The sequence below is a fragment of the Anolis carolinensis genome, chromosome 2, assembly GCF_035594765.1.
Source record: "Anolis carolinensis isolate JA03-04 chromosome 2, rAnoCar3.1.pri, whole genome shotgun sequence".
Classification (NCBI taxonomy): Eukaryota; Metazoa; Chordata; class Lepidosauria; order Squamata; family Dactyloidae; genus Anolis; species Anolis carolinensis.
Window position 1 is genome coordinate 79,643,050 of NC_085842.1, and position 25,312 is coordinate 79,668,361.

A 25,312-nucleotide genomic window follows, 5' to 3' on the forward strand; every position below is an offset into this window, starting at 1 on the left:
ACAATTTGATACAGGCCTTAGCCAGGTCTCTTCAACCTGTGGCCATTCTGGTGTTTTGGACCTCAGCTTCCAGAATACCTGAACATTGAACAAGCTGGCTGGGCCTTCTGGGAGTTGGAAGCATAAAAACCTGGAGGCCACAGCTTGGAGAATCGTGCTAGGCCACGGTGTAGCAGTAATAACGTTTGCTGCTGTGTCTACATTTCTAAACCTTCACATTCTGCACTCTGAAAGTACTAACTCTTGCATCATTTTTGTATTATTAATAATGCCCAAATAATCACAATTGAAATATTTTAATGCTTGCAGAATTATTTCATATGCAAAAGAAGCCCAATATGTTAGCTGTGTGTGGTCACAATTCTGCTCTGTTTATGATAGCAAGTATATCTAGCATATCAGTATTATTGGAAACATAGAATAGGAAGAGATCTCAGAGGCAACCTGGCAGTGCAGCAATCTGCTATTAAATTACCCATGAGCAGCCCATGAGAAGACATCTTCTAAGGTAGTCTATTCTGCTGTTGAATGGTCTGACTTTTGGTTGGAATCTCCTGTGCACTACACAAGCAATCTGTAGTGGAAAGAGAAATCGTATAAGGTATGCTCTGTTTTTAAGATCCAGAAATCATTCACAGGAATGGGGATGGCAAATCGAGAACAGACCTCCATTGCTTGCAGCAGCTGCTCAGTAAAGCAAACCAGAAAACACTAGTTAGCTACACAGGGTTAGCTACACATTGCAGCTACATTTAATAAATACATAGGCTAGTTTTGCTAACGTATGTAACATGGCAGAATTGAGAACCAGACTTGGCTCAGTTGTTTGACAATTGATTTTATCATTTCTTCTCTTCAGACTTGCTAATCCTTGCTCTGATGTCATTCTTTCTATAGATTTGTAGAACTGGCCAAGAGCCTGATACAGAAAGCCAGGGGGAAGAAGGATGGATACTACTGGACTATGGACAGTAACATGCCTTCTTCCTATGATGATATTACTGTGTTTGCTATCCCACTGTACAATAAGGATGAGCCTTAAATATTACTACTGACTAATGGACCTGCATTTTGAATAAGGAGACCATATCCAGACCTACAAATGCTGCTGAAGTAAATTATCTTCATCCTTTGAAAACAACACCAGTGGAATTCACTCATGCAACTTCTCCTGCAATTACTCTTGAGATAGTTTGGATATTCCTATGCCTTATAACGGAAAGTACTACAGTAGAATAGCACAGCTCTCTCCCTTACATGAGCATTCTTATGTTTGCAATTTTTTATGATTCTGTAAGTTGCAGGAAAGAAATTTTCATGTTACGAAAATGAAATTTCTGGAATTACCCTTTTTCAGTATTAAGAAAATAGCATGCTGCCACTACTGTGAAATTATGTGGTTTTAATCAAGTTAAGAGAAAGACTTTAATAGTAACAAAACTACACATTTCATTTCAGAACAATGTACAGATGTCTGACTTTAAAAGAAGCTTGTAGATTGTTGGAGCAACAGAAGGCAATGTATATAGTATTTTATCAAACATGGCAAGAGACACATGGTACTTAATATGATGTGCAGTGATATTTATACTTTTTGAATTTATTTTCATTGCATATATTAACATATATTAACATGTACAGTTGCACATTAAGTTGTGGATTAAACTTGTTTAATTTATAATACAAATATTAAGGTTATTATGAGGAATTGGGATGATGAAGACATAGTAGTTTTAGACTGATTCTCTCTTGGTTATTAAAACGAAGAGAGTAATCACAAATCAGTAGACTTAAGACGTGGAAATACTGTTGCGAAGCAACTAGGTTCAAATCATCAAGTGTGAAGATACAATACTTAGCAACAAAATCTGGCTCATCTTAACTTTGGATACAGTGAAACCTCGACTTACGAAGTGCACCAACTTACGAGTTTTCTGAGATATGAGCCATTGCTCCTTCAATTTTTGGTTTTGAAATGAGAACCGTGATCTGAGTTACAAGCTCTCTTCACCAAGCCCTCCGGAGAGGCCTAAAAGGCTCCTGCTGCCACAACCACCTCCATTTTGGCCAAGGCAGAACATGAGGCAGCCAGTGTTCGTGCACACGTAAGCCCCCTTCCCTCCCAAATTCAAGTGCAAATTGATTTTAAAATCTGGCAGTAATACCCCAAAGAAACCAACTGGCCGGGAAAGGTGTTTTATTGGCAGGAATCCTTGATTGATGGGAGATTACATACCACCAAACCTGAGCTTGTGCACAGCCTTGCTCTTTGCAGGCAGGAGTCCTTGATTGACAGGGGAGATTACATACTCCCTCTGCTTGCACACAGCCCCACAGGCCGATCCCAGACACAAACAGGCAACAGCAGCTCAGCATCACCATGCAACCTACACTGCACACATTTGGAGCTGCTCTTGGCCTGCTAATCACGAGTGGAGCTGGGGGGGGGGGGGAGGTAGCATGGCGTTCCCACTTCCACCAGCATCTTCTCCGATCTTGAAGATACACTTAATTTTAAAAAATGGTGTGGCTTTTGGGGGCTGGAATGGGTTAATAGTATTTCAATTCATTTCAATGGGAAAATTTGATTTGACATATGAGCAAACTGAGTTACACAAGCTTGGTCACAGAATTACACTCTTATGTCAAGGTATTAATGTAGATGGTTTTTGCAAGTTGGAGAGTGAAGAAAACTGACAAGAGAATCAGCCCATTTGAAATAGGGCTGAGAGCAAATCCAACCTCACTAGAAATCAAAATAATTTGGGTGAGGCCTATCCTATCTCGACTGACTCATTGGCATAAAAAGCAGAAGGAAAAGGATAACCACATACAAATGGATTCATTTGTAAAGGAAGTCAGTCCATAATTTGCAAGATTTGGGTTGCTAATCTTGGGGGGTCTCCCATTTTTCAAAGCCAACTGAACATCAAATAAAGGACTGAGTTATTGAATAAAGATTTATTAGCCTTCATAAATATTTCCATCAGAGCAACATAATGCATTATTCTGAAAACAAGTCTAATCTTTAAAGTATTGTTTCTGTTTTAGTTGTGAATCTATTAAAATCAGCAGTATTCGCCTCATGCTCTATTCAGACTACTACTGTTCTACATTTGAAACTGATCATAATGGCTATGCAGGCATCCAGTACCATGTAAGATTTCCATAATTTAGTGCTTCTAAATATAAGCATTGTCCACTGTTGCATAACTCTAGTTAGGAAAGAGGGAGCTATTTTGAGGCAAATTGAAAGCACCTGGGAAAGAGACAGGACTGGAAAGAACTCTGAATAGGTGTACAGTAGAGTCTCACTTATCCAACATAAATGGGCCGGCAGAACGTTGGATAAGCGAATATGTTGGATAATAAGGAGGGATTAAGGAAAAGCCTATTAAACATCAAACTAGGTTGATTTTACAAATTAAGCACCAAAACATGTTATACAACAAATTTGACAGAAAAAGTAGTTCAATACGCAGTAATGCTATGTAGTAATTACTGTATTTATGAATTTAGCACCAAAATATCACTATGTATTGAAAATATTGACTACAAAAATGTGTTGGATAATCCAAAACATTGGATAAGCGAATGTTGGATAAGTGAGAGTCTAATGTACTTGTGAAGTGAAAAAATATTGTAAAATTTTGTTCCAATTTACATGTTTCTTACTGAAAAAGATCACAATAAAAGCTATTGTTCTCATTTGCTACCCCCTACACTTAAGTGCTATAGTCAGCCCACTGTATGGTAATTATATAGTTTGACATGATCAAAGGTACTGCCTCTGCAAATCCTTTTTATTTTCATGTACAACTGCAATACTTGGTTTTTCATAAACCATGAAAAATTGTGGACCAATCATATGCATTTATCCAATAGCAAGTCTAAGGGTGTAAACTGTCTCAAGTGTTTAGAAAACTATAGAAAACTGAAGCTCAAATCCCTGTGGTCAAATTTCCAATTGTGTCCAATAGTTAATCTTTTCCAATGAACTTACATAAAGTGAACGATAAACACCCAATATAATAGTCAACGGAACTGAACATCGATTTTTTAGATTATTAGGGCACACATGATGAAGTCTGGAAATAGAATAACATACTTTGTTGTAACATAAAGAGCAAAAAAAAAATGCCGATTTCTGCTTTGATCAGCATCCACACAATTTTTCTAATGTCTACATAAAATGTTTAACTTTATAAACCTTTGTATCCAGGAATGTTACAAAGCATAAGTGTGCCAAAAGGTGCTCCACATGGTTTTATAATCTTAATATGTCAATCCTAGCGGATCTAATAAAAACGTATAATTGCTATACAGCAGCTGCTCCAGAAACCAAATCTGGTTGTTTCTTATACTAGAAAAATAGTGTACAGCATTTTGATGGACATGAATACAAGAGAAATCAGGAGTGATTAAACACTGAAACAGCAGCACACCCGTGGCTGACACTGTCATTTATTCTTCAACTAAAAAGATTTGTAAGGTCATGTTCAAGCTGCAGGTACACATTTACAAAATTAAAATCTAACTTTGTATTCATAATATGCTTTTAAGAGATCTGAATATATTTGCAAGAAGTGCTTTGCCAGAGAAATTATTTGATCAAGGATAAATTATTTAACCAGGATAAAAAGAGAAATGTACAGCTGACAAGCTGCTTATCAGATAACTTGATGTTTCCAATTGAATGGCAAAGTAGACATGTTCAAAAAAGTTTATTTTTTTTAAAAAAGGAAACCTGCTTAACTAGGAACAGCCAGACAGTGAAATATGAAAGACTTTGTATTTCTAAAAAAATGTTGATAAAACAAGTGTAGTTTTTGTTAGTTGAATGGCAGACTAGCCAAGTTAACATTTTATTTTTTTTAAAAAAGAATAGCTGAAACTTAGAACAGTCACAAGCATGGTGAAGTATTAAGATACTTACATGTATTAAAAGGGTTGATAAAACGAACCCACAAGGCATCGTTGCCTGTAATCTTGGTCCAAATCTGTGATGCATCTGACCAGCCTGCCCTTGCTGCCCTGCTCTTAATTAATACAACAGAAGCCTGGAGTTGATATGCAACTACTTGCACCATTGCATTCAGGCATCCAAAGAGCTGGACACAATGAATAAATCATTTTTGAATATGGATAAAATAAAATTTTAGCACAGAGGAAACAAGAAATCCACCCTTAGTTTTTGCTAACCAATCCAAACTTTAAAGCATTACATTCTTTCAGGCTGGATTATGTGTAAAAGCTCATGTGAAGAGGCAGAAAACACTTGTTTACAGTGTAATACAACAGATATTAACAATATAGAGAAAAGAACACAACATCTAAATAGTGCTATGAAAAGCAGAGCACGGATAAAGAAAGCTGGCTGGGGAAGTCAAATGTGGGACTCATGCGGGATTAAAACTACTAGAGCATGAAAGATTTGGACCATACTTGTTTGAAATGTAATTCCTGAAATATAGAGGTTATCAGCATTACATGTTTGATAATGAAGATCATAAGGCAATGGGCCCAGATAGTTCATTGAATTCCTTCCTAAATTAAGTGTAAATGTATCAGGATTACAGCCACAAGAGATGAATTTATATGCATTTCCTTTTGACTCAGAAAGGATGCCACTGCACGTTTACCACAAGCGTTCATTCTATTTTCTGGAATTGTTTTTGGGTATTCATTAACTGGAAATTCTAGTTGCATCAAATCACTACTGAATACCCTGGAAGAATACAATAGAAACATGGACTGTTTGATGAAAGGCAAATACATAACCAAGACTCATTTTTTTGATACTGCATGGGTCCAAGTGTTACCTTTTTAATATCAAATGTTTAAAAAAAGAAGGACGAAACCTCCACCCTCCCCATATTTACATAGCTTGCTAAAATTACACTGAAGGAGAAGAGGGGCTGTGTTCTGATCTTGTCTGCTTTACAGCATTTTCCAACAGAAAAGTTCTGATATTGCTTCTGATTCTCTGCTACGCTTCGAAGTGACGTCGTGTCCAAGATGCTGTCCATGGAAAGTATCTGAAAATCTGTAGTTTGCTGGAAGCTAAAACCTGATAATAGCACGAGGACCTTTCTCAAGTAGCATGTGAGATGTCCTTCAATAATTGAATAGTTGCGTACATATTATGGCACGGAAGTTTTACATAACATAAGCATTTGCCTAAGAAAAATGAAGAGCTCAGAAGACGTTGGTTGTTGAAAATGTAATGCAGGAAGGCACTTTTAAACAAGTGACAGCCTTCCATTGAATGTAAAAAGGACTAAAGTGTCAATATGCACAAACTGTGGCACAGAATGTATTGCAGAGCAAAGCTGCCGACTTCAGCTCATTTGAAATGTGTTTTGCTATAATAGAGATGCTGTCAGACATCACAGTCTTACATTTTCCAGGCAAGGTTCTGCATAACCAAATTATTATTTCAAAAAAAAAAGTAATAAAAATGCAGCAAAAAATACACAGGAAGTGCTGGACTGGAACATTCTGCCTGAGTGATGCACCCGCAATACTTTCATTGCCATCTTCATCATAAATATATTTCTGTCAGTACAGTCAAGAATTGTCCAATGAAAACGATGAATGGAACTAGTCATCAATTGTTGGTAACCAAAAGGCCTGGGAGTAAAAAAAAAGAAAGAAAGAAAGAAAATAATAAAAAGAAAGCTGATAGGTAGGATGCTGTGTTTACTGCTGAGTAGCAATGGTTAATTATTGAGATTATGCCAAAGAATCTTCTACAACCTTGTATTGGTCATTTCCAGAAGTTTGAGGGTTAAACCTACTGTCACCAAGCCTTGAAAGACCAGATATACCCACAAATACCTGTAGTTATTATCTAAGAATCTTGGGGACATTTTGCATAATTTTAGACCACACTGGTTTTGAAATCATTTGGCATTTTGAATTCTCCCCTATAAACCCTAGGGCAGGTCTGCACAACCTGTTGTCCTCCAGGTGTTTTGGACTTTACCTCCCAAAATTCCTGACCATTGGACAAACTGGCTAGGATTTCTAGGAGTTGAAGTCCCAAACACTTGGAGGGCAACAGGTTGTGAAGCTCTGCACTAGGGGATACAACTGGTCCTCTTAAACACTAATGGTAGAAATAGGGACATATGGACATGCTAACTGCACTTTGCCTGTTCCGATTATCTAACCACAAGCAATTAAAACCAGCTTACAGTAAGATGGCTGACAGTGGTAATTTCACTGTGTTTTTAGTTTTATGGAGAACTATAGCCAGCAGATATCCTGGATCCATTCTTTAGGGCAGTGGTTTTCAACCTCAGGTCCTCCATGTGTTTTGGACTTCAATTCTCAGAAATCCCAGCCAGTTTACCAGCTTTTAGGACTCATGGGAGGACCAAAGATTGAGAACCACTGCTTAAGAGTATTACACATTTAGTTCATCCCAGAGAAACTGATCGGTAGTAGCACTGCGGTTTCACATATTCTTTAACAGTGCCCTCAAAATGTAAATATGATAAACATAATCCATTTCCATATGAAACTGGGACACAAACATATCCATACCATTCCTCTATTTCTCCATGTGCCACCACTTCAGGAAGATATACAGTAATATTTGCTGAGGCAGGATACATCTACTTAGTATTGGCTCCTGAACCAGACTGATACAAGGCAATTCAAACACATTTTTGTTCATTTTACTGTCTCAAAAAAGATCATTTTTAAAACTAATAAATCATTTGATCTCTTTAACAACAAAATCTTCACAAAACAGCCAACTGATAAAAAAACCCAATTTATCCAAAGTCTTCAGAAGAACCAGTCTCCTTACCATATTAGAGCATGCACTGGCGAAAGTCATAAATTTGGGGTTGAACTGCAAACAGGTTATAGGGCCTGTGTGTTTCCCATCCAACACAGCAACCTTCATTCCGGTCTCTCCATTCCAGACATGGATCTTCCCATCCTCTGATCCTGTAGATCAGATTATGCAAAAAGAGTATAAACCACGGAAGACTTTTCATGAAGAAATCCATTTAAAAATGCAGTGGCAGACACACCAATAAAACACAAAATCAACAAGTACCAAGGAAGGGGGGAGGGAGAGGAGAGAGGGAGAGAAGGGGGGGGAGAGAGGAAGAATTGCACTCTTACCAATCATTATAAATTGTGAATCAGGGGTGAAGGATGCCTCTAGTGTAACAGCTTTACTGTTGTTATATCCCTATAAAATAAAGTTTCATGAGAAATGTCAAACATACTTAAAGCAAAGGGACAAGGACAGGTTATGAAGTACTACTACTCGAGACTGTGTAGAGGACCTGTGTAGGGGCCCTGCAATTTCATCCCCCTACCCCATGTGCCAGAGATTAAAAGTTTCTGAAAAATTACACACAAAAATGAAAGGAAAAGAAGAAAACCACAGAAACAAAGTGAAGAAAATCTGCAAAATATTTCGACTTTCCTAACAGTAGCTTCAATTCTTAATATATAAAAGCTAGTTTCTTCAACTAACCAAAACATACACTTCGTCCATAATTCAAACCTACTAATTCTAATAACCTAAAATTATCATTTTTGTTTTCTATGCAAAATGGCAATCAAGGGTTCCTACTCTTTTTTAAATTTAACCAGCGATTATTCTCTGATCAAAATGGATAATTTGTTTATTTCAGCAAAACATTAGTTTTAACAGCCAGTCCTCTTTTCATGTTATTACTTTACTATTCCATTTTTGTGTAAAAAGCAATATTCCTACTTTGCTAGTAGTCACATATCATTATAATAACCTTTAATAAACTTCAGAAAAGCAAGGCAAGCTCACATTTTACATTAACAGAAAGGTTGTGAAATTCAAAATAGGAAAGCAACTTCTAACACAGTATGAATCTAACACAGTACGCATAACCCGTCTCATCCTTATCATGGGAGATGCTTAAGACAAAGAGCTTTTCACAAAGTAAAGAAAGAAGTCCTCACTGTAAATGTATGAAGAACAGCTCCTTTAAAGGCATCAACAAGCCGGATGAACCCGCCATTGGTCGCTATAAGAATAAGTTTACCATCATTGCTGAACTTCAATCCAGTCCATTCGCAGGTTCGGTCATATTGCATTTTGAAAGTAGTAAATGGACCCTTCAAGAAGAAAAGTAACAGAAACAGTCTAGTCTTTCTGCTTATGAACACTGGCATGAGGCTGAAAAAAATTACAGTTTGAATGTCTAACATTTTCCCAGGAGCCTGTTTAAGCCATGGAAACAGGATGTACACATGGAGATATTAGTGAACCAACTACTGCCTACAGCCTATTGGGATTTGTGCAAAAAATGCAAGACCAGGAGGGCCCTACGTGATCCTGTCAGGTGCTTTCATTTTCTTAAGCAAGAGGTGAAGCCCATAATCATTAAACAAAAATCAGCAATGTCTTAAGACATTCTGAGCACAATGGTTTTGTGGGACACAGAAATTCTAATTGGGAAAAAGGCATTACATTTTTAAAATTCTGTTTGGGCAATCTATGTAGCTCAAAATTTGCCTAAACATTACATACCTTATCAAAAGACCGAAGATCATAAAGTTTCACCATTTCAGAATTCACTCCAGCTGCAAAAATAAGCCCTTCTGGATCAAATGAGCACACAGGCTTTCCTTGAGGATGCATCAAACCCTGGAATTTGGAAACATGTTAGAAGAAGTTAGTCCAAAGTTTCTTCTGTGGCATTTTTAAACCACATTTTGATGGAACCAATTACTACAAGTGTGATCTTTCCACCTTTGAAGCAGTGCTCTAGCACATCTAATGTGAGTCTCTAGATAGTTTACCTGGCAGTTTGGAGACCGGAGATCCCAAAGTCGGATGGTCTTATCAAGTGACCCAGAAATAAACGTATCATCCACAGGAGACATAGACAGAGCAACAACTCTGCAGTGAAGAAATAAAAAACAAAATGCCCCAAATAATTGAGCTGTATTTACTGTTTTGTTCTCACAAATTCAAAAGAACATGACATTTTAGGTAAAAAATAAAGATCTGACACTATATATTGTAATGTAAGCTTGTCAATCAACACTTTGATTTATTCTTCCTATTTACACCCCAAGATAATAAATGGTATCTCACTCATTTTACCTCTTGCTGTGTCCTGGAAAGTATCTGATGTACTTATTGTCATGCAGAGAGAGATATCTGATTGTATCTGTAAATAAATATCAACAAAGCAAACATTATGCAGCAACCTTGTATCACTTGGTTGTAGTGAGAACTTGCTTACTTGAATAAGACAGATTCTTTCTCTTCATATATTTATAATTGGGGTTACACACTAATATCTCCCAGTAATACTTTCACTTAGGTAAAGGTTTCCCCTGACATTAAGTCCAGTCGTGACTTTCACTTAACAAATTAATAATTTATCCAACACAAGCCATATTATCTTCATCAAAGTGTAGACTGGATCTGCCTTAACATGCACACAGAAAAGTTATAAACACTCCATTACCTTTCATTTGAAAAAAATACCAGAAAAAAAAACACTGTCAGCACTTGTAGATATAAATGCTCAGAGGAATCAAGATTAAACAGTAACTGTGTATCATTGCATTTCTTAACAAGAATATTCAGCAGACCTCTTTGTGTGATACAGAAGCTAAAAGGCAAATGCTTTGCAAAATTAGCTTTTCACTCTGTTCTGAATGAGAACATGTGATTTTCCAGATGCTACAGTGCAAGCTTCAGGAGCCAAAGCAGCATAAGTAAGAGACAGTTCACCAGTATCAGGAGGGTTTCAATTCTCTCTAAATCCTTTTTGATGGTATATTTATAAAGGTCATAGTATAAAAAGGCAAAAGTTGTCCCGTGAATTAAAATGTGCTCTTCTATAATGCAACTAGCTGTGCCCGGCCACGCGTTGCTGTGGCGAAGTCTGGTGGTATGGGAAATAAAGTATTGAGGAATTGGTGGTAGTTAAGGTAAAGGGTAAAGGTTTTCCCCTGACATTAAGTCCAGTCGTGTCTGACTCTGGGGGTTGGTGCTCATCTCCATTTCTAAAGCCGAAGAGCCGGCGTTGTCCGTAGACTCCTCCAAGGTCATGTGGTCAGCATGACTGCATGGAGCGTCGTTACCTTCCCGCCGCAGAGGCACCTATTCATCTACTCTCATTAGTATGTTTTCGAACTTCTGGGTTGGGAGAAGGTGGGGCTAATAGTGGGGGCTGTGTTCATCTGCGACCTTTGGGTGCAGAAGTTCAGCAGCTCAGCGGTTAAACACGCTGCGCCATCAGGGGATATTATTTTCTCAAGGTTGTGAATATACAATATTTCTGATTGTTTTTTGTCTGTTGGAGGGAAGTATGAATGTTGGAATTAAGGAAAATGATTAGCATGTAATGGGCTTGCAGCTTTAAAGCCTGGCTGTTTCCTCCCTGAGTGAATTTTTTGTTGGGAGGTGTTAGCTGGCCCTGATTGTTCCCTGTCTGGAATTCCCTTGTTTTGAGAGTGGTGTTGTTTGCGATATTTTATGTGCTTCTATTGTGTGTGGGTCTCAGAAAAGAGAGGATTTGCCAGACTTTTGATGATGGGAATACTTTGTTGGGAGGTGTTAGCTGGCCCTGATTGTTTCCTGTGTGGAATGGCCCTGTTTTCAGATTGTTGTTCTTTATGTAGTGTTTTGATTTTAGAGATTGTATTGTTCTGTTTTATTATAGCAGAGTAATTTTTATATATTGATTTTATTGTTTTTGAATATTTGGAGCCAGATTGTATTCATTTTTACGGTTCACAGCAACATAATAATAATAATAATAATAATAATAATAATAGTACTAATAATGAGTCTGGTAATACACACTGCTTCACTGCATTGTGAGCTTCCTTTCTGGAAGAATCCTTTCTTGGGAGGTGTTAGCTGGCTGAGTTAGTTTGTTTTGTGGCATTCCCAATTTTCCTGATTTCAGAGTGTTATAAAAATAATAAGTTACTATTATTAGTTATTATTATATTGTTGAATGATTATCAATGTTCTAATAATTATTATTCCATTTGTGAATGATTATCACTGTAATAATAATAATAATAATAATAATAATAATAATAATTTATCATAATAATCAATGATAAGCTGACTTGCAGTATTAAAATTAAAAAGGGAATGTCGAAACAAACAGATTTTTGGAAAATATGGAGAAAATTTATTGAGTATATTTTTAATGAGGGAAAGGGGTATAAGCCAGCAACAGAGACAATGAAATTTTGGACTTGTGAAACAGTATGAGTTGGTTGGTCCTGGTGAAGGTGGCACAAAATAAGGGGAAGGGAAGAGGGGGAAAAGGTATAACAATAATAACGATAATAATAATAAAAAATAAAACATGTATAAGTAGATAAAAAGGTGTAGTAGAGATAGTAATAAAGTTGTAATGGAAAAGTCTAAAACTGAGAAGAAATATGCATAAAGATGTTTTGATTCTGATTTTTCTTTATTGTTGGATTGCATACAATGTGATATGTCTGGGATACTGTAAAATGAGGAAAGAATGTATACTTATATATTATTGAATTATAATATAAATTAATAATAATAATATTGAAAATAAAGCATGTATAGATAGATGAAGGGTGTGTAGTGGAGAGATGTATAGTGAAGTTGTAATGGAAAAGTTAAAAGACCGATGGGAAATATGCTTGGGGATGTCCTTGATTTTTGTTGTTGTTGTTGGATTGTATGCAACGTGATGTGTTTGAGATATTGTAGAATGAGGAAAATGTGAGCTTATACATTTGGATTGATAAATTAATAAAAAATATACATAAAAAAATAATTTACTCTTATTTTGAATTGTTAATACATTGTTGGATGATTATCAGTGTTATAATAATAATTATTATGACAGCCTTGAATGTTTATTATAGTTGTAATAATAATAACTTGTTATGATTAGTTATTATTGCATTGTTGAATGATTATTACTGTTATAATAACAATAATAAATTACTATTATTATTGGTTACTATTACATTCTTAAATGATGACCAGTTATTATTATATTAATAATAATTATTACTGACAGGGAAGGGAAAGGTGAAGGCGATAGGGCTTGAGAGGGAAAAAAGGGGGGCCGCTGAGGCATTGGAGGGGTTGTCATTTGTTGGTGAGAACAACAACAACCACAATAACAACAGAAAAGGGGGGGGGGCTCAGCCTGGGCCAACTTGGGCCTTCCCTCGAGTTGTTTTGGGCGCCAACTTCCACCCTTCCTGGTCTGAGGCTGTTTACTTTTCCCCCGTCAGCCGTTTAACCGGGTGAAGGGGGAAAGGAAGGGGCTTGAGGCCGGGAAGGGCGGGGGTTGGCGCCCAAAACAACTGGAGGGGAGGTCCAGACCTGCTCGAGAGCCATGCCATCCTCTTTCTCCCTCACCTTGAAGTCCTCAGAGAAGAACCGGGGAAGAAGTCCTTGAGGCGGGCCAGGGTGCAGACGGCGCTGCGGAGGGCCCGGTAGGAGGAAGGCCGAGGCCGGGAGGAGGAGAGAGGGTGAGGCGGGGGTCCACGGGGCCTTCCTGGCGCTGAGGGGAGGGGAGAGGGGCGGGAGGAGGGGGCTGCTCGGCGACCCTCCATGGGCCCTGAGGGGGGAGGAGATTGAGGGGGAGAGGGCAGAGGAATCCACCTTCCTGCCTTCCTTCCTTCAGCCCAGGCCCAGCTCTGAGGTGAGGTGTTTGTGAGGCCTCCTGGGTGAGGATGATGTGTGTGTGTGCGCGTGCGCGGGAAGGGAGGAGAGGGTGGTGTGCGTGCAGGCGCAGATCGCCTGTTGCGGTTTTTGGGCTTTTGTTGGCCCTGTGATTGTGTTTGGCATCTAATTGTGCTGTATCTTACTGGAGCCGTGGATGATGGGTTATGTTGCCAAATTTCAAGGTTGGAGGGCCTTTACTTTTGTTGTTTTGTGCGTCGCCCTGATGCCATTACTCTTTTATATATATAGATTATGCCCAAACTGGAGGGCTCCAGGTATGCTAGACAAAAACTCCCGCTATCTCGAGGTAGCACAACGAAGATGAGAGCTGAACCCATCTAGAGACTGCCAAATTGAGGAAATGAAGGGCTAGAGAGGTCAAAGAAACATCCTCTTATTCAAGTGGCTAATCAAGAAAGGCCAGATTTGGACCAAATGTTTATAGACATTGCAGGTTTTTAATTTTATGAAAATAATCTGCAAGCTTCCCCAATGCAACCAAAAATTATTATTCAGTATGGTCAAACAGAGGGCTGTAGGCACAATCTGTTAAAGAGGCAACTTTCCACTAAACAAATCATAATAGACAGTTCAGTTCCAAAATCAGTTATATAAGACACAAACAAGTCTCAGAAGAACTGCTGATTTCTTTAAGTAGCAAAAGTTAGTGATCACCAAACAAATGAAGATAGGAAGCTTCATTCAGTAGGTAAAGCTCTGCCCCAGGCAAGGCAGTGGCCTGTACAGTTATCTCCTGTACCGGGTGGTATCATAGACCCTCAAACTGTACAAACTACTACCTCAACCCGGAATCAGGCAATATGTGGGAGGACGACGTAGGCTTGAAAGTTGTAGAATCCTTCATCAAAGAAGACCTCAGTGAAGCTGGATTAAACAGTAACTAAGAAACCCTAAAATATAAATTCATACACACCAGTCATGGCAAGTGTTCTGCAGGAAAAAGGAATAATGATTCATCTGTCTCCATTTCTTTCACAGATAACATGTTTACAATGTACATCCATTTTTACTCTAGATGTTATACTACACTGTATCATGTATTTCTCCAGAGAATATAACAATTTGTTATTTATATGACAATTTTCAAAACAAGTATCTGACATTTTTCATAAACATTTAACTTACTATGGCAAGGTTACTACAGGTTGAATACACCTTATCTAAAAATCTTGGGATGAGAAGTGCTTTTTTGAATTTTGAATATCTTGTTTACGTATATGATTGACATATTCACAGGTTTCACATGTGTGGTTTTGATCATTCACAAGCTTGTACTGCTGCCCCTCCCCTCCCGAAGTTGGAGTTGCCATGTGAACATTCATATGCCATACCTCGTCTTAGGAGGTGACCAGGAGGCTGTCCAGAAGGCGGGCACAGAACAGGCAGTGATCATTCAACCTCACCCATCCCCATCTTGGGGACAGAACTGCCCTGTGAATGTTCACAGAGCAGTCACATCCCGGGGGGGGGGGGGGGGGGGGCGCGCGGGAAGAGGAAAAAGAGCCAGATCCGCAGTGCCTGTTCCTCCTCCTCTTTCTGTATGCCATATATTTGCTTCCCTCAATACTTCCCTTCTTTTAACGGGGAGAAACTCACACTCACAGCATGTAGAAAAGCGAGGTGGCACTGGCCTTGCATGGCACCTCATTTACCTTGCAGATCCAGTTTCTCTTCCTGTGGACCACTAAATTACAGTGTTCCCTCGCTACTTTGCAGACTCACTGTATAAAATGATAGTAGCTACTCTGTGCTCTTACACTGGGGGGGGGGGGGGGTACAATGGTCCTCTTCATCATCACATTCACTTTCAAAGAGGTCCAGTGTAAGAAATTGTATATTATATATGGAATTCATTTAGAATGATCCATATAAGGTCAAAAAGGACATAATCAGAGTTGCAGGTCAGGTTCCCAAGAAACCCCCATTTCCAAGCACAAAGAACCCTGCAGAGAATAATATTATCAAAGAACCTTGAACATTTGTGAAAATCACATCAAGACATTATTATACACACCCAGAAAAGCAATAAAAATATGCCTATTGACTCTGGATGACTAACCAGTTCTACTGAATGCAGAGCAGGCCTGCTCTAAAGCAGTGCTTCTTAAACTATAGGTCCTGACCCCAAATGGAGTTTATATATCTATACACCCGGGGTCACACCTTCATACAATACCCTCAGGCTTCAGGATGGTTGGGTGAGCAGGAAAAATTGCTGCTGTTTCATCTTGAACCCTACCAAGGACCAAAGCTGTCACACAATACAAATACTCCATCTCAGGTCTGAGGCTATTGTGTGAATGTGCATGCACAAGATGCGCTTCATCGGCTGTGGAGAAGGGGGCTGACACACTTCCCTCTACTGAGCAACAAAGCAGAGGAACTACTTAGGGGGGATGACGCGGAAAGCTGTCCCTTCCTTTTCCAGCCAAAGAAGCAAGGGAATCTCAACTAATTTCCCCTCCAAGGGGCAAAGTTGGAGCTGGGGAATAGCAAATGCTTCATTTTCATATATTTACATGAAGTCTTTGGATGTATCTCCCACAAATCTGTTTAAAATTATTTAATATGTTGAGATAGGGAAGCTAAGATTGCTATAGTAAAACAGGTTTCTTTGGGGGCTTCCTTAAATATGCATATTCAAAAGTTGCAATTAACAAACTGTTCCATCAAAGCTTCAGTTCGATCTGCTGTAGCTAGAAGAAATTGAGAACAATAAAGAGACCACTTACCATCAATTTTATTGGAACTGTACACCACAGTGTTGGCAGCATGAGTGTATCTGATGAGATCCACTCCATACTTTTTACTGTATAATGTTCTTTTTGGTCTGCCAAGAAAAATTACAAGAACATTTATTCGTATTTTACACAAAATGTACTCAGTCATATCAAAATCTTTTTAAAAGCTATCAAACCTATACATTCCATCTTAAAGAAGCCAATCTTCTTTATAAAACTTTTTTTTTTCATTTCTTCCTATGAGAATTACAGACAATCTACTGACTAACAAATGACATTTAAATCCGAGTTTACAATATTAAATAAAAAAGAAGCAGAGAGATTAGAAAAAAATATTCAAATGAATAATAAAAATATATATTTGGATCTTCTCAAAAAGTACACAGAACTTTGGTAATGTTTAAAGTAGTTGAGGTAAACACCAAGAATACCCAAGAGATGACAAGATACACCACAACAGCATTAGGAACAGCCACTGCTGATATTGTTGCTATATAAGTAAATTGTTAATTCTAGTCTCACTTCAGTCAAATGTAGCCAAGACGATACTTGTAAAAGTCTCAAGTCTCTTCTTCAATTCCAATTAGTACAGAACATATAAGTAGGCGCTGACAATATGTTCTGAAGAAAGGCTATCACTGCAATAACTTTGCACATTTTAGCTTCATTGAATTCATAATTTTACTTTCATGATTGCCAACAGATAGGTAATTTGTTACAAGTGGTAGAGTACACTGATTGCAACATATTTTCAATTGTTATTCTATGGATGCTTTCCTGCAACAGAGAACAACCCTAGAATGCCTGCAGTACCTTAACTTGGGGAAGAAGGAAAGGGAATAATAATAACAACAATAACAATTTATTTATATCCTGCCACCATCTCCCATAGGGACTCAGGGAAGCTTACAAAATAGCACACAAAGATGCTATACATAAAACACATAATGCATACAATAAAATACATCAACATGAAAACAATAATAACATTACATAAACCAGGTACAGTAGAATCTCACTTATCCAAGATAAATGGGTCGGCAGAACATTGGATAAGCGAAAATCTTGGATAATAAGGAGGGATTAAGAAAAAAGCCTATTAAACATAAAATTACATTATAATTTTACAAATTTAGCACCAAAACATCATGTTTTACAAAAAATTGATAGAAAAAGCAGTTCAATACACAGTAATGTTATGTAGTTACTGTATTTACGAATTTAGCACCAAAACATTGCAACATTTACTACAAAAACAATGACTACTAAAAGGCAGACTGCCTTGGATAAGTGAAGCTTAGATAAATGAGACTCTACTGTATATAAACTGGATAAAACAACCTCCATTAAAATAGAATCAGTTAAAAGACCCATGTAATCAATATAGTAGTCTAGTTGAAAAAGCTCAAGAACTACTTTTGTCTGGCCCCAAGTGCAATACAACACAGTAAACCTCTCTTCCCCCACTTAATATGTGAAAACGTTTAGAGGGATAGCCAGAAGAAGCCATAAAAATGTATGGTACAGGAGATCTATATGCAAACCTCATGCTCCCCGAGATGAATTTAAAGTCCTGTACTGCTGTACTATTCAATGTTCAAGAATCTGTGTAAGCTACTCATGATGACTTTTAGTATGTTTCATCACTGCAAGCTTAGCCAACAAGTTGGGATTTTAAAGACAGAACAGGTAACTGAACTTGATTCTTTCACATCAAAATCTATGGTACTGTGCAAACTATGGGATAGTGAAAATACAGTTTTAATATCATTTTGAATGCAAAGGGACAGAGGGCATGATAGTGCAGAAGTCTGAAGTTTGTTTCAATGGTTTATCACTATATCCAACCTGCCCCAATATCCCCTTTTACAGGAGACAATGGTAGATTATAGCATCCGAGCAATAAATACTAGAAATATGTAACATTAACATGGCACAAAATCAGTTCAGTATAAAGGCTGTATTACTACAAAGTAGAATGATGTATGATATCACTTCTAATGTATGGTATCACTTCTGTTACAACTAGGGACATGAGAGAAGCCCTCCAGCTAACACATCGGGCGTCCCCTGAGCAACATCTCTGTAGACAGCTAATTCTTTCATGCTAGAAGCAACTTACAGTATGTTCTCAAGTCGCTTCTGACACGATTAAAAACCTGCATAATAGTCACACATTTAATCCCTTTTTTGGATCAAAAAGGAGGTGCTACTATTATGTGATGAAAAAAATGTCTAGCTTCACTTGACCAGTAGCTCTGTGAAGCCCTGTAGTTTGAAAGAAAGCACATGTGCAGGAGAATGAAGCTCGGAAAGGAAAGGGGACGGGTGCGAGGGTGAGTGAAGCTTCACTTGCCCACACACCCACCCCCCTTTCCAGCTATGGGACTTGACACGGCTGTCAGTTGAGTGAAGTCCCATAGCTCCAAGGGGGCAGGTGCACTGACAAATAAATGAACGGTGTCACTATTATGTGAAGAACAACAAAATACCAATTTTACCACACCAAAAACTATTACATGGTGGCGACTATTATGTGAGGAAATACAGAAGACAGGGAAAAATTCCTTGCTTTCCATGGCATGTCACATTCCCCACAATGAATATAATACTTAATCAATTAATTAATTTATTCCAGGGTACCCATATAACAAAATATAGCCAAATTCCAAGTGCAATTTTTTTTTGAAAGCCTGCACAATGTACTTATACTTGTATAATGTGTTAGAGTTGCCCACTATCAACAATGCCCTTTAGCACTAGTTAACACCTCAGCTCCTAAAGGCTCTCTTGTTCAATTTATCACATCTCCTTTCTAGTTCCCAGCCAGCATCACACAACATTCCAGGAACTCCCTCCACTATTCATATGGTTATCAACTTACCTTCTATTGTTATTCACACATGGACAATCTGCTCATTCACGGGTTTAAATGTCTGTCCCTAAGCACTTCATTCTATGCATCTGATAAGACTTTGGACCTCATTCAATGTTGTTATTATTTATTCCTTTAGTCGCTTCCGACTCTTCGTGACCTCATGGACCAGTCCACTCTAGAGCTTCCTGTCAGCCATGGCTGCTCCCAGTTCCTTCAAGGTCAAGCCACTCACTTCAAGGATAACATCCATCCATCTTGCTCTTAGTCGGCCTCTCTTCCTTTTTCCTTCCATTTTTCCCAGCATCGTGATCTTTTCTAAGCTTTCCCGTCTTCTCATGATGTGGCCAAAGTACACATGATCTTTGTCTTTAATATCCTTCCCTCCAGTGAGAAGCCGGGCATTATTTCCTCGAGTATGGACTGGTTGGATCTTCTTGCGGTCCAAGGGACTCTCAGAATTATCCTCCAACACCACAATTCAAAAGCATTCCATGAGCATTCCTCATTCCATGAGCAGTAGGAAAAAATCTTCTAGATTACCGCATCAATGCTGGTCTTTCTCGCACTTTCTCCCTCTGTTTGCCATTTGAAATCAGGTAACACCTAACTGAAGATAGCTTTTAGGCTCAGCTTCCATGCGCTGTGAAAACAGCCCTACAGAGCCCCACCAGAAGTACTCTGTCATATGATGGCCTCCGCGGGACTCCTGTGAGGCTCCATTTCCACAGTTCATGAAAACAGAATCTAGAAGCCATGGGATGAAGTCCTAGAAAATCTTATACTACCAATGCCTTTCTCTCAGTCTTAAAGGTGCTACAAGACTCCTCTGTATAGACTTTTACAGTTATGTCATCTCATTTAGCCTCGCTATCAGAAGCAGGAAATACATTTGTAACAGTATTTATAGTCAACATGTTCTTTAATTTCCAGATGCAGATCATGATAAACATAGAGCAATGTCCAATATAATGACTACTATAATTTCAACACTGGTTTAAACAGTGAGGGATGTGCATCTTACTTATGTCCCCTGGTATTACTGGCAAACAAGTATGATTCCATCCTAATGTGGTCCAAGCCTTGGCTGATGAAAGCTATCCCTCTTATCTTCAATTTGCATTCAAATCTGCATACCCCAAAAATCTTCAGTAATATTTTTCTAGGAGCATGTCATTCTTCCAGGATTTATCTCCTATAAAAGCAAGTGTCAATGCTGTCCTGATCACTGGCTCATACTCTTGGACTTCTCTCAGAATTTCGATAAGGATCCAAAAATAAATTAATTTTAGTAAAGTGTGGCACTAAGGCATTTGCAGGAACAGGTATTTATTTATTTGCGGCATTTATATCCTGCCCTTCTCACCCCGAAGGGGACTCAGGGCGGCTTACAAGTCATATATACATACAATATATTACATCAGGGGTCCCCAAACTAAGGCCCGGGGGCCGAATGCGGCCCTCCAAGGTCATTTACCTGGCCCCCACCATCAGTTTTAGACTTTGCCTTGCCCAAAGTTTGAAATGACTTGAAGGCACACAATACCAAAAATCCTACTTAACTTGACTATCTCATTGGCCAGAAGCAGGACCACACTTCCCATTGAAATCCTGATAGGTTTATGTTGGTTAAAATTGTTTTTATTTTTACATATTGTATTGTTCTTTCATTTACTAATATTGTGCTATGGTAATAACTGAATATATTGTGTATACATATAATATTGATACTAATATTATAATGTAATACAATATAATAATACTAATAATAATTATACAATATAATAATATTAATTATACATTATATATTAAATGTAATATTACTAATATTATGGTAGTGATATAGGACAATATAGTAATATATAATGCTAATATTGGGCTATGCCAATAATATAATATATTGTATGTACATACAACTTGTAAGCCGCTCTGAGTCCCCTTTGGGGTGAGAGAGGGTGGGGTATAAATGTAGTAAATATATAAATAAATAGTTGTTGTTGGGGGGGTTGGCACTACAAATAAGACATGTGCAGTGTGCATAGGAATTTGTTCGTATTTTTTTTCCAAATGATAATTCAGCCCCTCAACAGCCTGAGGGACCGTGAACCGGCCCTCCACTTAAAAAGTTTGAGGACCCCTGTATTACATTATTCGTATAGCACAATATAAGCATTATATATTGCTATATTGTACTATAACACTATATTGTAATATTATTAGTAATATTACATGTAATATAAATATACCATTATAATAGTGTATTATTATTATATATTGTATTACATTATAACATTATTAATATAATATGCATGTACAATTTATTATATTATAAGTATAGCATAATATGATTATTAAAAGGTAAAGGTTTCCCCTGATGTTAAGTCCAGTCATGTCTGACTCTGGGGGTTGGTGCTCATCTCCATTTCTAAGCTGAAGAGCCGGCGTTGTCCGTAGACACCTCCAAGGTCATGTGGCCTGCATGACACAGGAGACATGGTGGAATGATGTTTTCCTGCCCCTTCTTCATTCTGGCTCAGAATGGCAATTATTCCTTTTTTTTTGGGGGGGGGGGGGGGCGGCTCCCATCTGATGACATAGGAGACATGGTGGAATGATGTCTTCCTGCCCCCTTCTTCATTCTGGCTCAGAATGGCAGTTATGAATTTATGGATCTAACACCTACACAGTTCAGAAATGGAGTGTAACACCTGCCAAAAACATCCACGATTTCTATGTTTAAAAACAAAAAGTAAACATTACTCAAAAAACACTTTATTATAATACCTTTAATATTAGACTAATAATTTTGATAGGGTTTTGTAAAGGTGCCACACAACTCCCACTTTTCTACCACATAACAGGAGCACAACTACTACTGTAGAAAGTTTAAAAGATAAAATTGGCAAAAGCAAGATTAGATTGCCTTTCTATAAAATGAGATATGTCTGTTCTCATTCTAAGATTTCTCTCCAAGCATTCTATAGAGATATGGAGGGTACAATTAGTGTGCCAGGGTTGCTCCCAATCTCTGGCCCTGATGCCATCACATGTGTCTGTGTTGTCATATGTCCTCATTTTGTTTTTGACCTACAGCAAACCTATCACAGGGTTTATCTGGAAAATCTGTCCAGAGGGGATTTCTCTTTGTCATTCTCTGAGAGCCCTTCTACACTGGCCACAGAATGCACGTTGAAGCTAGCAAGGCCACAGTGGCCACAAAAAGTTTATCATCAATTTGCACTGCAACACATATCTAAAGGTATACAATACCTTAAAAGTTTGAGGTAAGTCAGAGTTCAGCCCCTGTGCATCCCAGATCCAAGGTAAAATCACCTCTGCATTGTAGACACCAGCCTCTGCTGAAGTGAAGGATCTGGAACAGAGGCTGCAGAAAATGCCCTAAGGGCATGGCTGGGCATCAAGGGGGCAGCCGGCCTCCTGAAAGGGGTAATGGATGACCTGCTGTCATTTCCCTCCTTTTTCACCCATAAGCCTCCGGTGTGCTGATGCACATCTCGGCAAAAAATAGAAAAAACTGTGAAACAATTCGAAGTCAGATTCTGTGTTTAATTTAATCACCTTCCTGGCCTCAAACTGGTTCCTAGCATGGTGGTCTGATCACCCAATGAAAGTGGTGTCTCCCAAACCTGTTCCAAACTGGTTATTACTGGTTAGTTATTATATGTTGATATTGTTTTGTTTTATTTATTGTGATTGATTTGTTTGTTTTTATGGCATTTTGTCGGAGCCGCGGTGGTGCAATGGGTTGAACTCTTGTGCCGGCTGACCAGAAGATTGGAAGGTCGGTGATTCGAATCCACGAGACGGGGTGAGTTCTCATCTGTCAGTCACAGTTTCCCATGCAGGGACATGAGAGAGGCCTCCCACAGGATGGTAACACATCTGGGAGTCTCTTGGGCAACGTCTCGGTAGACGTCCAATTCTCTCACAGCAGAAGCAATTTGCTTGCTTCTGACATGATATAAAATGGCATCTAATGTTTGCACTTTTGATGGAAACCACCCTGAGTCCCCTTGGGGAGATAAGGTGGGTTACAAATAAAGTCTTATTATTTCATTATTGGACTGTAATCTGCATTTTAACTGTGTGTATCCTGTTATGTGTGTTTTAATGGTAGTCTGTGTGCATTCAGAAGATCTACAAGACACGCTAAACACCTTTGCAGAAGCATGCAAGAATATTGAGAAAACCAAAGTGCTCTTCCAGCAGTTGTCAGCCAATCCTTCTGCAATGTCAGGAATACAGCTTAATGGTGTAGCATTAGAAAATGTTGACCATTTCTGTCACCTCTCTACAAAAGTCAACACTGACGCTGAAATAAAACATCGCCTGAGCTCTGCAAGTGCAGCATTTCCCCAAATGAAGCAGAGTTTTGAGGATCGGGACATCCGTAGGGATACCAAGGTGCTTATTTACAAAACTATAGTCCTCCCAATTCTGCTACAACGCCTGCAAAACATGGACTGTCTACAGACATCACACTCAACTTCTCGAATGATTCCATCAGTGCTGCCTTCAAAAAATCCTGCAAATCTCTTGGGAACACAGCTGGACAAATGTAAGTGAGCTGGAAGACCACTAGAGATGCTCCTAGACCGTCAACTCCGCTGGGCATTTGGACAACTCCACATTGTCCGAATGCCCGATCACGGTCTCCCAAAGCAGTTACTATATTCCCAACTCAAGAACAGGAAACATAATGTTGGTGGATAGGAAAAGAGATTTAAAGATGGGCTTAAAAATGGTGGCATAGACACAGAGAACTAGGAAGCCCTGACCCTTGAGCGCTCTAACTGGAGGTCAGCTGTGACCAGCAGTGCTGAAGAATTCAAAGAGGCAAAAATGGAGGGCTTAAGGGAGAAATGTGCCAAGAGGAAGGCGTGTCAAGCCAACCCTGAGGACCGCCTTCCATCTGGAAACCAATGTCTTCACTGCGAAAGAACATGTGGGTCAAGAACAGGGCTCCACAGCCACCTACGCATCCACTACCCTGACACTACACTTGGAGGGCCAGCATCCTCGGGCTGCATGGGATCGCCTATGTAAAAAGTAAGTTTTAAAAGACTTCTGTTTTTTCTCTCTCCTGGAGGTGCAAGTAGGCAAGTAATTAATATATTATTATTATTATTACATTTACCATGCGAACACCAAAATCCGGCAGTATCCCCAGAAGGGCTGCGAGAAGGCACGCTCCCCCCTCCCAACACTCACTCACTTTCCCTCGTGGCAGTCGTAGAGCACGATGGAGTCGTCGTCGCTGCTGGAGATGAGGGTCTCTCCGTTGGGACTGAAGTCGAAGCAGTTGATCTTGTCCGAGTTCTCGCGGAACACCTTGGCCACGCGGAAGCTCCGCAACGCGTTGTCCGCCAGCTTCATGGTGCCGACGCCGCCGGGGGGGAGAGGGAGGGAGGGGCCTGCGCGCTCGGGAAAAAAGGCGGGAAGGCGGCGCGCCTGGGTCGAGCCTGTCCCCGCGGGGGAAAGAAGAGACCGCGACGGAAGCCTGGGAAGCTTCTTCACTCACCGCGCCCTCCGCTCAAGCCGAGGCGGCGGGGAAGGAGAAAAAGAGGCGGAGGTTCCCGTTCATTGTGTCCGCCATTTTGCGGCTCCAGGGGAGGAAAGAGGAGGAGGGGGACGTGCGCGCAAGGAATTGTGGGGGAATCGGGGAGGAGAAAAGAGCCTAAGCGGCGTCGCGGTGCATGCCGGGAGGCGAGGGTGAGTCTGAGGCGAAGGGGAAGAGTAGGCAGCGGTTGGCGAAGACACACACAGACGAGCGAACGAGGCTCTGGGAGCGAAGGGGACGCGGTGCACTCTGGTATTGAGAGGGTTATATTGCAACGTGACGTTGGGAAGGCCTGTGTGCGCGCGCTCTCTCTCGGTTGGCCTTTTATCCATCCGGGGCCCTTTCGTGCTCGAAAGCGCGCGCGCTGGCTTGCTGCTTTTAACGGT

The 25,312-nt window shown here is 39.4% G+C and overlaps 3 protein-coding genes and 1 non-coding gene across 7 annotated transcripts in view; 2 read left to right on the plus strand and 2 right to left on the minus strand.

Moving 5' to 3' along the window:
• The window catches only part of ppm1m (protein phosphatase, Mg2+/Mn2+ dependent 1M), a 32,330-nt gene extending 28,622 nt beyond the window's left edge, over positions 1-3,708 (plus strand). The window contains exon 10 of the mRNA XM_003217681.4: positions 898-3,708. Within this exon, the coding sequence (XP_003217729.1) occupies positions 898-1,042 (145 nt within the window). The 3' untranslated portion in view covers positions 1,043-3,708. The remainder of the gene's footprint in view (positions 1-897) is intronic.
• Positions 2,947-24,742, minus strand: wdr82 (WD repeat domain 82). Its single transcript, XM_003217638.4, has 9 exons — positions 24,582-24,742; positions 16,462-16,559; positions 10,118-10,184; positions 9,811-9,910; positions 9,539-9,655; positions 8,968-9,123; positions 8,143-8,212; positions 7,820-7,962; positions 2,947-6,633 (listed from the first exon to the last, which is right to left on the minus strand). The coding sequence occupies exons 1-9, from the start codon at positions 24,740-24,742 to the stop codon at positions 6,604-6,606; spliced, it is 942 nt and encodes a 313-aa protein (XP_003217686.1). The 3' UTR covers positions 2,947-6,603.
• On the minus strand, positions 14,420-14,528 carry mirlet7g (microRNA let-7g). Its single transcript, NR_129820.1, has one exon. It is a non-coding gene; the product is annotated as a microRNA let-7g (primary transcript).
• The window catches only part of glyctk (glycerate kinase), a 28,473-nt gene continuing 27,439 nt past the window's right edge, over positions 24,279-25,312 (plus strand). The window contains exon 1 of one of the 4 annotated variants that reach the window (XM_008105132.3): positions 24,279-24,415. The gene's annotated coding sequence lies outside the window, so the exon portion shown is untranslated. Of the gene's footprint in view, positions 24,416-24,942; positions 25,179-25,312 lie in introns of those variants that run through there. The other 3 variants (XM_008105131.3, XM_008105130.3, XM_062970051.1) reach the window with 3 other exon arrangements.

Coding starts and splice junctions, on each gene's coding strand:
- wdr82 (XM_003217638.4), bottom strand. CDS start 24,742: ATGAAGCTGGCGGACAACGCGTTGCGGAGCTTCCGCGTGGCCAAGGTG. Junction 7,963..8,142: donor TTCACAATTTATAATGATTG/GTAAGAGTGCAA, acceptor TCTGATCTACAG/GATCAGAGGATGGGAAGATC. Junction 6,634..7,819: donor CCAGTGCATGCTCTAATATG/GTAAGGAGACTG, acceptor TTTTACTCCCAG/GCCTTTTGGTTACCAACAAT.